This window comes from Lepidochelys olivacea, assembly GCF_965140295.1.
Source record: "Lepidochelys olivacea isolate rLepOli2 genome assembly, chromosome: 15".
Taxonomy (NCBI): Eukaryota; Metazoa; Chordata; order Testudines; family Cheloniidae; genus Lepidochelys; species Lepidochelys olivacea.
In genome coordinates this window covers 9907162-9921079 of record NC_140425.1, presented here as the reverse complement: position 1 = coordinate 9921079, position 13918 = coordinate 9907162, and the positions used below count along the sequence as shown (strand labels likewise).

General features: G+C 44.8%; 1 protein-coding gene across 2 annotated transcripts in view; it reads left to right on the top strand.

Annotated features, from left to right (window-relative positions):
* Nucleotides 1-13918, top strand: part of MED13L (mediator complex subunit 13L) — a 462169-nt gene that overhangs the window by 404669 nt on the left and 43582 nt on the right. For both annotated transcript variants that reach the window (XM_084649484.1, XM_084649483.1), the window contains exons 20-21: nt 8648-8840; nt 11323-11767. In XM_084649484.1, coding sequence (XP_084505610.1) covers nt 8648-8840; nt 11323-11767 — 638 coding nt within the window. The remainder of the gene's footprint in view (nt 1-8647; nt 8841-11322; nt 11768-13918) is intronic.

The window sequence follows — 13918 nt, the reverse complement described above, 5'->3', positions numbered from 1 at the left end:
AAATTCAGCCCTAAGATACAGCTCTTAAGTGCAGCTGGTGTTTAAGTCGAAGGAAACAAGGCATATGCAGATGAAGGCTGAAAATATCTGAGCAGTAGGAACAGTCTCATAGCAAGATGCACTAAAATGCAGAAGTACAAGGAGACACAGGGTAGAGATATAAATAACTCTGAAATATAGGAAAATCTGAAAAGTAGCATTTTCTGTAAAATTTATCCAGGAACCTCCTGCATAGGCAAGCAGTACCTGCATGAGACGCTTCTCACGTGTCTGGCAGCGAAGTGAGACGTCTACACTTCTTCCACTCTGTGGCAATGAAGGGGGAGTAGCCAAACCAGAGTGGGAGGAGTAAGGGATGACTCATGCTAAATGACATGTTCCTAAATCAAAGCAGCAGAGCTTTTACCACTGTATTTAAGACTGATTCATTCGCTTGCACACACTTTGATCCTCATGAGGAGTGACATGAGTACAGTTGTGATCTATGAACCAGTGGCGGCAGTACAACTAAGCCCAGTTGTGTAGTCTGCAGACGGAGGATCTTGTTGCTTCACAGATACAAAGGTCCTATGAATGGGATTTCTAAAAGCACTCAGCATTGGCCTAACCCAACACTGAATGCATTTGAAAATAACAGCCATGTGCAAAAAGCCAAGGTCCCCACCACAGATCTTTCACCTTGTTCATGTAAGGGATATCCACACAGTCCGCCCTCTCTGTCTCACCACCTTTGCAGCATAATCATTAGGTAGACAGAGTTGGAACATATTTTTGAGAAATCTGAGCTGGCAGATTTTCCATGTCTTTACACAGGGAATGTATGGCCCAAAGTAAGCAGTCATCTAGAAGATCACTCAAATAAAAAAATTAATGTTAATGTAGTGCTGTAGAAGCTGTGATTGTGCTATTTCAAAAAGCCCTATTAGTCCTTTTTATTTCAGGGGAAGAAAGTGAAAACCATTAGAAAGCATGGTCTTCTAAACACAGAGATTTCTATTTTAATTTTTGTAATGTCAAAATGTGAGATAGGAATTCACAGTGAGAGGTGATTTCTTGCTCTATTCTGAATGGACATGATATTCATACTAAGAGCTGAGTCCTATATTCTGAATCATTGCTTGCATCTTAAAGTATGCTACTGTTTTAGAAGGAGAATGGGGTCAAGCCCTTAAGCAGTCCAAAGCAAGGGTAGATCTTGTGAACAACACTAAAAGAAGAAGTACTGTAATTGGTATTAATTACAATTCCAAAGAAATGCTCCTCTAGAAAATGGAACTGCTCCCATTGTATGAAGAAATTCAACATTTCCTCCACAAGCTACAGCAGTTATATCCGCTAAAAACCTGTGAAAAAAATGCTCCTTCAAACAATTCTACTTTACTACATTATCAGGAAAGAATGCTAGCATTGAGATATGTTCATTGAGAATAATCGAGGGTAATGATAAAAGCCCCATCACACAGGCTGTTTCAAATAGACTGGACAAAGAAAAGGCGTATACTGTGAGAAACAGTCCTTCACTGGTCACTAGTTGTATATAAGATGATCAAATACCTCTTTTCCGTTGCTAATTTCTGTGGTAAGAGCAAAGGAATCTAAAATATGAGTTGCCTTAGATCAAAGAAACCCAAAATAACTTTTAGGAAACTCACTTTTTTTTCAGATTGAATGATGATGCCAGAATAGCCAGCCTAGAGCAGTAACACACAAGAACTGTGGTAATGCTGTTGTGTCAACAAGAATTCATCCCTGTGTATCATGTATCAAAAGCTTTCCTGGAGATGGTCACCTGGGCTCTGCTAGACCTTTGCACCAACAGAGTCAGTTGTGTGGCTAATAAGAGTTTTAAATGTATCAATCTCCTACTTTCTGCGGAAGTGAAATTGATCCTTTTACTCACCTGGGTATGGTTCTTTTTTAGACCTGAGTGCACAGCAGAACCCCATTTATCCAACCCTCCGTTATCTGGCTCTCTCTACCACTTTTAGTATATAAAAAAGATATACTAGCATTAGAAAAAGTTCAGAAAAGGGCAACTAAAATGATTAGGGGTTTGGAACAGGTCCCATATGAGGAGAGATTAAAGAGGCTGGGACTTTTCACCTTGGAAAAGAGGAGACTAAGCGGGGATATGATAGAGGTATATAAAATCATGAGTGGTGTGGAGAAAGTGAATAAGGAAAAGTTATTTACTTGTTCCCATAATATAAGAACTAGAGGCCACCAAATGAAATTAATGGGTAGCAGGTTTAAAACAAATAAAAGGAAGTTCTTCACTCAGTGCACAGTCAACCTGTGGCACTCCTTGCCTGAGGAGGTTGTGAAGGCTAGGACTATAACAGGGTTTAAAAGACAACTGGATACATTCATGGAGGTTAAGTCCATTAATGGCTATTAGCCAGGATGGGTAAGGAATGGTGTCCCTAGCCTCTGTTTGTCAGAGGGGGGAGATGGATGGCAGGAGAGAGATCACTAGATCATTACCTGTTAGGTTCACTCCCTCCGGGGCACCTGGCATTGGCCACTGTCAGTAGACATGATACTGGGCTGGATGGACCTTTGGTCTGACCCAGTATGGCCATTCTTATGTTCTTATTAACCAAACAACCAGTGCGCACAGGTCCAGCAGCAGGCAATCTCTCCCGTGGCCGCTAGATAGGTCTGCAACCTCGCACTTCCCATTCTCCGGATTATCCATTTTTTGATTATTTGATCTGGCCCCAGTCCCTATTAGATTGGATATATGGGGTTCTGCTCTATTTAATTGGAGTACAACTGCTTGTTTTCCAATCTAAAGCAGTAGCAATTCTTTCATTATCCACTAGGATGCAGTACTGCTTAGCAGTCAGAGCTCATGCAGTAGATGACCTTTAGTTAAATAAACTGGTGCTGCTTCTAGTGATGTCCCTGTGGGTACTCCACCTTAGGTGTCCGTGCGCTCCTGTGTTCATAATTGGAGAATTGTGGTAGAAGTGCCCGGTTGGATCGCACATGCGTGGTCCCCGTCTCACGCTGCTTCAGGTGGCTAACTGATACTATGCGACCAAGCTCCCCTCACTTCCTTCTCCACTGCCATTGGCTCAAGTCGCAGCAATTAGCAGCGCCTTGCAGCTTTCTGCGTAGCACAGTTTCCCTTAGTTTTAGTTTTCAGTTAGAATAGTTAGGGTTAGTACTTTATCCCCATCCTCTTGTTTCTCCAAAAAAAAAGAAATATATATTTTCTCCTCATAGGGCTGTAGGTTTCCATTTTTTTCATGCTGCAGCATGGTATTTGTCTCCCCACCCCCCATGGGGAGAGTACACTCCCTGAGGGGCTTGCCTGGCTCCCCAGGTTTCAAAAGTTGCATTACCTGCAGGCTTTCTGTACCTCTCTGTGTGTCTGGTGTCTCAGCAAGACATACACCACAGAAGTGCTCACACTGTCACAATCTGAAAGCCCACACCAGAAAGGCGAGAGATCTCCAACTTAAACTTCTCAAGAAGTGTCTCTGTCTGGCATCTGAACCTGAGGGTACACACCCCATCTGGCCAGAAATCACCAACTGCAGCCTCTGATGGGCCCGTCTTCCACGGCCTGGGCTCCCGATCAGCCCACCAAGAAGGCTACAAAGAGACCCAAGGTACCACATCCCCAATCTTGGAGTTGGCCAAGAAAAGGCATGCCACTAATGGGCAAACACTCCCAGTACTGACCACACCAGCCATGTCAATGGCCAAAACAGTGGGACCCTCCGGAACTGTTGGTACCAGGAAAACGAAAGTCTCCAAGGAGCTGAGCTCGGACACAGGAACCAAGGGGAAAATGAAACCCTATGCTGCTGTACCGCCAGACATGACTAAACTGTTGGTACTGGGCACCTCAGCACCCCCACTGCTAATGATGCCACCTAGTGTGGACATTGTGCACTTCAATACCAACAGGCAGTTTTCAGCATACAGTACCAATGCCATACGCTTTGCAGCAATTCCTGCGCCAAAAAGACCTCACTGTCTCTTCTGTACTGGAGTCTCCCATCCTCGGCACCAATGGTACCTTGGTCCTTGCGGTAGCTAGTCAACCCAGCTCTCCACCTCTTTACGCTTCACAATTCTTACGTGAGGATGAAGATGTAGACGAGGATGTCGGGGACTCTCCACAACATTCCTCCCCTGTGGCTACTCCTATCACGCATGCTGCTCTGTGCAAGAGCTACCCAGCAAACCCTCCAAACCAACTCTGATACGGGCACCCCTGGATGCCCACTATGCTCTTCCCGCCACAATGGTCATTTTGGAGACCATGAGCAGCATATCCACAACAACAGCAGCAGTGTGTATCTGACAGTCTTCCCAGGGCTGGCCCATATCAGTTACCTTTATTAACACCACAGGGACCGCTTGACACCTCAGAGCAGGGGGCTGAAGAGGAGGAGATACTCTCTGATCAGGACAATCCACCTGAAGTCCACTTCTCTTCATCCTCACCTGATGACACTATTATGCCCCCACCTCCCAACACAGATGATGATTTCAAACAATTCCAAAACTTCTATAAGAGAGTTGCCACCTCACTGGACATTTCTCTGGAAGAAGTCCAGGAGTCTCAACATAAATTAGTAGATATACTGCACACATTGACCTCATCTAAAATCATCCTTCCAATGAATGATGTGATTATGGACCATGTAAAGTTGCTTTGGCAAACCCCTGCAACAATTCCACCTATCTGTAAGAGGTCTGATAAAAAGTACTACGTGCCTGCAAAGGGCACTGAATTTCTCTTTTCGTATCCAGGGCTGAACTCACTGGTGATTGACGCAGTCAATGAATGGGGTAGACAGCAATACCCCAGAAACACCCCTTATGACAAAGACTGGAAATGGCTCAACCTTTTCAGCTGCAAAGCATACTCTGCTGCAACCTTACAATTAAGATTAGCCAACTGTGAAGCCGTACTGGCAAAGTATGACCACTGATTCCATTTTACCCAATCTGGCAGAGTATTACAACAGACAGATGGATATTAGAAATTATCAAAACTGGTTAATCCATCCCCTTTACCTCTAAACTCCCTACTCACCCCCTTCCCTGTCCCTCTTCAGGGACCCCGCTCACGAGCATCTACTGTAAGAAGAGATAATTCACCTCATATCTCTAGGAGCAGTAGAAACTACCATCCGATTACATAGAGAAGGGATTCTTTTCCCCTATTTTCTCACAGGGAAAAAAATAGGAGGCTGGAGACATATCCTCGATCTACGGCGACTCAACAAATATGTGAAAACACAGTGATTCAAAATGGTCACACTAGGCACCATAATCTCAGTGTTAGAAAAGGGGGACTGGTTCTCAGCCCTCAACCTCCAGGACGCATATTTTCATATATCCATGCATCACATCGAAAATTTCTATGATTTGCAATAGGACAAGACAATTTCCAATACAAAGTTCTACCCTTCGGCCTTTCCATTGCACCTGGGGTATTCTCAAAGGTACTAGCCATAGTAGCTGCCTACCCATGCAGGGAGGGAATTGTGATATTTCCCTACTTGGACAATTGTCTGCTGAAAGCACCAACGCTGCAGGTAACGATAGAGTCCACCGAAAACACTAGAACTCTATTTACAAGGGTAGGCCTTCAGGTAAACGTACAAAAACCGACACCTGGAATTAATTGGGTCAGACCTCAACTCTCTTTTTTAGGGGGGGAAGGGGTAGCTCAGTGGTTTGAGCATTGGCCTGCTAAACCCAAGGTTTTGAGTTCAGTCCTTGAGGGGGCCATTTAGGGATCTGGGGCAAAAATTGGGGATTGGTCCTGCTTTGAGCAGGGGGTTGGACTAGATAACTTCCTGAGGTCCCTTTCAACCCTGATATTCTAACTGCTTCCCTACCAGCAAAACGATTTCTGACTTTAATCAACTTAATCTCCATGGCGCAAAACAGCCCGAAGCATCTGCCATACCTTGCCTACAAATTCTAAGCCACATGGCCACCGTGATCTTCATCATCAGACACACAAGACTACATATGCAATGTCTACAAACCTGGCTCTGGGCAAATTATATCCCATATAGTCACAGTATAAACAAGTGCCTCACCATGCCAGATAAAATAAAAGACTCCCTTTTGTGGTGGACCAATCCAGACAACGTGCCCTTCCTACAGAATCCACTGATGCTTACCATCACCACGGAGACATCCCTTCTAGGTTGGGGAGCACACCTGAAACCACACTCTATACAGGGCCAATGGTCCATGACAGAGTCCCATCTTCATATAAAGCTGCTAGAACTGCGAGTGGTTCGGAACGTTTGCTCCCTCTTCTTAGTGATAATCAAAGACAAGACAGTGCAGATCCTTATCAACAATATGCCTTGTATGTTTTACATAGGTAAGGGGGAGCGCGATCACACTCTCTCTGTGTGGAAGCAATGTGACTCTGGCAATGGTGCATCAAGCACAATGTCCATATTACAGCATCATATCTACCTGGTTGTCAGAATACCACAGAAGATACCCTGAACAGAACTTCTATCAGGAGCACAAGTGGGGGTTGAATACACATGTACTCTTAAACATTTTCCGGACGTGGGGGTTTTCAGCAATAGATCTATTTGCAACCACACAAAATACCAAATGCCCCCAGTTTTGTTCCAGGGCTGGACTCAGTCCACATTCTCTGGGTGATGCCTTCCTCATCAAGTGGGACGCTCCCTTCCCACCCCCCTCCTAGCCCGTGTGCTTCACAAGGTCAGACAAGACAGATCCACAGTGATCTTAATATCCCTCACATAGTCACGACAAACATGGTATGCTTATCTTCTCCATATGGCAGTCTGTCCCTAATGCACACTCCCACTTCTACCTTGGCTGCTATCTCAGGATGCACCATCCATCCAGATCCCCAAAGACTCCATCTCAAAGCATGGTTACTGCATGGCTCTCAGATCTGAAATGACATGTTCCACAGACATTCAAAACATCTTGTTAAACCGTCGTCGGACAGCTACCCGACTCACATACATGCATAAGTGGAGGCGATTCGACTCATGGTGCCAACACAAACAGGCCGCACCTTTGGCAGCCCCCTTACCTCTCATTCTAGACTACGTGCTAGAACTAAAACAGATGGGCCTTTCCATGAGTTCAATACGAGTGCATCTATCAGCCATCATGGTGTTCCATCACAAAGTAGATGGATATTCTACTTTTACACACCCACTTACTAAATGCTTTCTTAAGGGCCTCTCCAGTTCCTAACCAGATGTTTACAATCCTAACCCACCATGGGACTCAATTTAGTTCTCCATGACCTCACCAGCTCTCCATCTGAGCTCATGGCAACAAGCTCCCTGCTACCCCTTTCTATGAAAGTTGCATTCCGAGTGGCCATTACATCCACCAGGAGGGTGGGAGAACTGGGAGCTGTCATGGCTGACCCACCTTGCACAATCTTTTTCAAAGATAAAGTATCACTCAGGCCACATTCCAAGTTTCTACCTAAAGTTGCCTCATCCTTTCACTTCAACCAACCAATCCACTTACTGACATTTTTTCCCAAACCACGTGGATAGAAGATAGTCCAGATTACACTCCTTGGATGTCCGCAGGGCTATAGCCTTCTACATTGATAAAACAAAATCTCAAGTCTCCAAAACTGTTCATCTCCTTTGCTGAATGATCAAAATGCAACAGCATATCCAAACAACAGCTATCCAAATGGATATCAGACTGCACAAAACTTTGTTATTGCCAACATGGCCGACAACCCGCTACAGGGATCCGCACACATTCTATCAGAGCGCTATCGGCCTCCATAGCGTTTCTTAACAATGTGCCCATCACGGATATCTGTAGGGCTGCAACCTGGGCCTCACCCCACACATTTATTCATCATTACACTTTGCAACAACACGCATCTTCCGATACCCTGTTCAATTACGCTGTACTCTCATCTGGTACGACTTCAATTCCAAAGCCCCCTCCTTCCACCGGAGGGCACTGCTTTTAAGTCACCTAAAGTGGAGCACGCACAGGGACATCACTCGAAGAAGAGAAAGTTACTCACCTTGTGCAGTAACGGAGGTTCTTCAAGGTGTGTGTCCCTGTGGGTGCTCCACTACCCTCCCCCACCCCTCTACTTTGCAGTTTAGTACTAGGCTCTGCAGTAGAAAAGGAACAGGGAGGCGGGTGGTCATACAGTGACAATTAACTGCTTGAAGCGGCGCGAGATGGGGACTGTGCATGTGCAATCCAACCAGGCACTGCTACCATAAAGCTCCGATTACAAGCGCAGGGGTGGACGGACACTTAAAGTGGAACACCCACAGGGACACACATCTTGAAGAACCTCCATTACTGCACAAGGTGAGTAACTTTCTCTTTCTTCCACCTGCAGATTTCAAACATAAAACCAGAGTCTCTTGTCAACCTCAGTGTACACTGTAGAATTTATAGAACAAACCGTACTTTATAGCGCTAGCTTGACTGTAAATGTAAGTTAAGTCAGCCAGAGATAAAGAACAAAGTAGCCTTTCATTTTTACAATTATAAATTTGTACTATATGGGGCTGCCATTGGAGAGAGGGCATGAGACTGTTTATCAAGTTACTGTTTTTGTTCTGTGGACATGGCATCTTGTTGCAAATATTCCTTCTTGTGCCACCAGATGTGTAGGCTTGGCCAACACAAACCAATCTGCAAAGTGTTACGTGATGGAATCATGCGGGTGGGAAAGACCATGGCGCAAAAGGTGACAGATGAGCTAGTGAGCGAATGGTTTAACCAGTCTTGGGGCAGTGAGGAGTGTGACAATCATTCCAGACTCAAACTTTATGCGCAAGTTTGCCGGCATCACCTGGGTAAGTGAAGTTGGGTTAGGATGAAAATAAGATTGTTTTGTTTTGGGTTATGGGGGAGGGGGAAACAGCTTTCCCTTTAAATGCATTTATGATCTGTAAAATGGTTATAAAAATAGCTTTGTTGGGCTCCATTTTAATGGTCTCTCCGTGATTTCCATATTACATTTATTCACTTGACAAGTAAAAAGATGTATTTTTTCTAACTGCCAGCCCTGTAAACTCCTCTTGAGATCCAAATGCCGATTTCTGTTTCCTGCTGAGAAATCAGTGTACTACTGGACACTTGCTCATCTAACCCAAAGGCCCTCTTGTGCAGGTGTAAACATACATATTGAGCTGTTCGGGGTTAATGAGCACATCTGGGATGTAGTGTCACGTCATTGTGATTGAATGGTTTATCTGATGAGCTAGTGAGCGAATGGTTACACAGATTAGGACTAGCTGACTGAAATTCAACTCTGCAAGACTAAGTTAATAGGTATGGGTTGACTGAATCAACTGGAAGAATTTGTAGTGGCTATTTCATTTCCCTTGGCAAGCAGAGTATGCCCACTCTTTGTTCTAACTGGCTTGGGCCTTGGCTGAGAGAGGACCCATCTTCCTATGTGATCCCTTGGCAATTTATTATTTATATTAGTGTTGAGGGATGAAGGCTCGTAACCCTATTGTCCTACGCACTATACAATCACAGAACAGAAAGATGGTGCCTGCCTAAAAGGGCTTACAGTATAAGTAAGACAAAAGACAACAGGAAGATATAGACAATTGATGGAGCACAAGAAAACAATGAAACAATGCCAGTCTGCATGGTAGGTAATTGTCTCCAAACATCAGCTGCTGAACTGTTGATGAATTTAGATCACTGTGGTGTGCAAGTTGAGAGTCCTCTGATGTAATGGTAGTGGGGAGGACACTAGGTTGTTTTCAGTGAAGTCCTGAAATTACTGTGTCCTGACCCTTTTTGGTGTCTCAGAGGTTGACAGTACTTGAGTACTTGCCTTTGCTGACCATGAGGGATGACTTCACAGAAGGGAAAGTTCAGGATAGTGTTTGAGGGTTTGGGTAGGTAGGTGAGTAATGGTAGTTGTAATAGGTTAATTAGTAAAGGAATGATTTAATTATTTTGTTTAAAAAGTCATAAAATAAGAAGCTGGAGCATGGGCAGGAGCTCTGTACCAATTAGACTTAAATAATAATTAGCATTCAATAAATAATAATAATACCTAGCTCCTATGGCACTTCTCTTCAGTAAATCTCAAAGTGCTTTTCAAAGAAGTAAATACTATTATCCCCATTTTAAAGACGTGGTGGGCTCATTTTAGCGAGACCCCCTAGATCCAGCTGAGCTATTCTTGGTGCAGAACCTTTAGTAGTGGATGGGGATGGGGAAGGTAGCACTAAGCCATCTTTCTTCTTCCTCACTCTTTGGCCCAAACTGACTCTTAGCATTCAAACTCAGAATGGCATTAGGGCTCAAGTAACACCAGCTACAACAGACCTGAAAGTAAGTCTACACTGTGAAAACAAATCCTGTGGCAGTGAATCTCAGAACTCCAGTTAACTGACTCAGGGTTGTGCTAAAAGGCTAAAAATAGCAGTGGATTTCAGATCCCAGGCTCCAGCCCAAGCGGGAATGCCTACTCCGCTATTTTTAGCTCCATAGTGCGAGCCCCATGAGCCCAAGTCAGTTGGCCCAGGCTCTGAAACTCATTGCTATGGCGGGTCTCATTGTCATAGCAGATATATATAGTGCAGACACACCCTAAGTGCTCTGAGACTGCTTGCTGGCTGGGCGTTGTGCCATCCATTAACGATTCCTATGCTTGGGAGAAGCACAGAGGTCAGAATCGAGCACATTTATCTGTAACAATTGCCAGTATCCAACTACTTATTTCAGTTTGCTTTTAGTTTTCATTTACCACATATCTGGGTAAAACCATTACCATACAGATTAATATGATAAGTACTCCATGCTCACACACAGAAGTGCTCAGTCCATGAAGTTGCATAAGGCACAACCATAATTAAATTAAATCTCCCAGAATAGTAGTTTATGTAAAAAGAGCTTGGACTGACAAAGGTAAAGTTGCTCTGTTAAATGGTCATTGTGAACTCTAATTCAGTTAGCTGTATGTGAAGTTGAATGCCATCTACAGCCACAAATACAGCATTATCACATCACAATCGAACCAGAAGTAATGACATGTCAGTAGTAATGTTTATTCACTTCCCCTTCTCTTCATATTGTAGTAACTCTGCAAAGCCAAGCCTGTACTTAGAGATAGTAGAATCACATTATTAAAATGGACTGATTGCAGAATTGATTCTACAATTAAATATTTATAATGGAAATTATACTCTCAACATTTTCCTTCTCCCTCAAATGTTCTGAAAGCCTAGTACTGTATGACTTGGCAGTGCTTTGTTTGGTGAGATCTGATACACTATCATTAATCTACCTTGTGTTTATGCACTCTTTCAGCACCTTACTTAGCCACTCTGCAGCTTGACAGCAGCCTGTTGATACCACCTAAATACCAAACCTCAGCGCCAGCAAGTCAAGGGCAAGCAATGCCTGGGAACACTGGACCTGTACCCCCAAATTCAACATGTCTGTCAGCTCCTGGGGCACCACCAACAGGCAGTTCCTTTAATTCCACGCCCAATGGTGGGACCACTAACCTTGTAGCAGGAAGTAGTTCAGCATCTGGATCCTCTGTGCCACAGTTGTCAGCAACTTCCTCGACACCCAGCATTAACCAGATGAGCACTACCTCTTCTTCAGGGTTTAGTGGAATTGTAGGTCCAGGGCAGAACACCAGCACTGGGGGAAATTCTACGGACAGACCACCAGGGAGCACAGGTTCTGGAGGAGACACGGAACCTGGACAGAACTCATCACAGCAACAGCAAGAAGGACAGGAAAGGTAAGTTACTAAATAAGTGAATGAGCCCATGTATTACCAGTTCAGTTCCTCATTAGGGTGTGTCTATGCTGCAGCTAAACACCTGCAGCTGGCCTGTGTCAGTTGAATCATAGAATCATAGAATATCAGGGTTGGAAGGGACCTCAGGAGGTCATCTAGTCCAACCCCCTGCTCAAAGCAGGACTGATCCCCAATTAAATCATCCCAGCCAGGGCTTTGTCAAGCCTCACCTTAAAAACTTCTAAGGAAGGAGATTCCACCACCTCCCTAGGTAACGCATTCCAGTGTTTCACCACCCTCCTAGTGAAAAAGTTTTTCCTAATTTCCAACCTAAATCTCCCCCACTGCAACTTGAGACCATTACTCCTTGTTCTGTCATCTGCTACCACTGAGAACAGTCTAGAGCCATCCTCTTTGGAACCCCCTTTCAGGTAGTTGAAAGCAGCTATCAAATGCCCCTCATTCTTCTCTTCCGTAGAATAAACATCACCAGTTCCCTCAGCCTCTCCTCGTAACTCATGTGCTCCAGTCCCCTAATCATTTTTGTTGCCCTCCGCTGGACTCTCTCCAATTTTTCCACATCCTTCTTGTAGTGTGGGGCCCCAAACTGGACACAGTACTCCAGATGAGGCCTCACCAGTGTCGAATAGAAGGGGACGATCACATCCCTCGATCTGCTGGCAATGCCCCTACGTATACATCCCAAAATGCCATTGGCCTTCTTGGCAACAAGGGCACACTGTTGACTCAGATCCAGCTTCTCGTCCACTGTAACCCCAGGTCCTTTTCTGCAGAACTGTTGCCGAGCCATTCCGTCCCTAGTCTGTAGCGGTGCATTGGATTCTTCTGTCCTAAGTGCAGGACTCTGCACTTGTCCTTGTTGAACCTCATCAGATTTCTTTTGGCCCAATCCTCCAATTTGTCTAGGTCCCCCTGTATCCTATCCCTACCCTCCAGCGTATCTACCTCTCCTCCCAGTTTAGTGTCATCTGCAAACCATCCTCCAGATCATTTATGAAGATATTGAACAAAACCGGCCCCAGGACCCACTCTTGGGGCACTCCACTTGATACCGGCTGCCAACTAGACATGGAGCCATTGACCACTACCCGTTGAGCCCGACAATCTAGCCAGCTTTCTGTCCACCTTATAGTCCAGCCCATACTTCTTTAACTTGCTGGCAAGAATACTGTGGGAGACCGTGTCAAAAGCTTTGCTAAAGTCAAGGAACAACACGTCCACTGTTTTCCCTTCATCCACAGAGCCAGTTATCTCATCATAGAAGGCAATTAGATTAGTCAGGCATGACTTGCCCTTGGCGAATCCATGCTGATTGTTCCTGATCATTTTCCTCTCCTCTAAGTGCTTCAGAATTGATTTCTTGAGGACCTGCTCCATGATTTTTCCAGGGACTGAGGTGAGGCTGACTGGCCTGTAGTTCCCAGGATCCTCCTCCTTCCCTTTTTTTAAAGATGGGCACTACATTAGCTTTTTTCCAGTCGTCCGGGACTTCCCCGATTGCCATGAGTTTTCAAAGATATTGGCCAATGGCTCTGCAATCACATCTGCCAACTCCTTTAGCACTCTCGGATGCAACACATCCGGCCCCGTGGACTTGTGCACGTCCAGCTTTTGTAAGTAGTCCCGAACCACTTCTTTCTCCAGAGAGAGCTGGTCACCTCCTCCCCATGCTGTGCTGCCCAGTGCAGCAGTCTGGGAGCTGATCTTGTTCATGAAGACAGAGGCAAAAAAAGCATTGAGAGTACATTAGCTTTTTCCACATCCTCTGTCACTAGGTTGCCTCCCTCATTGAATACGGGGCCCACACTTTCCTTGACTTTCTTCTTGTTGCTAACATACCTGAAGAAACCCTTCTTGTTACTCTTAACATCTCTTGCTAGCTGCAACTCTAGGTGTGATTTGGCCTTCCTGATTTCACTCCTGCATGCCCGAGCAATATTTTTGTACTCATCCCTGGTCATTTGTCCAATCTTCCACTTCTTGTAAGCTTCTTTTTTGTATTTAAGGGCAGCAAGGATTTCACTGTTAAGCCAAGCTGTCGCCTGCCATATTTACTATTATTTCTACGCATCGAGATGGTTTGTCCCTGTAACCTCAATAAGGATTCTTTAAAATACAGCCAAATACAGT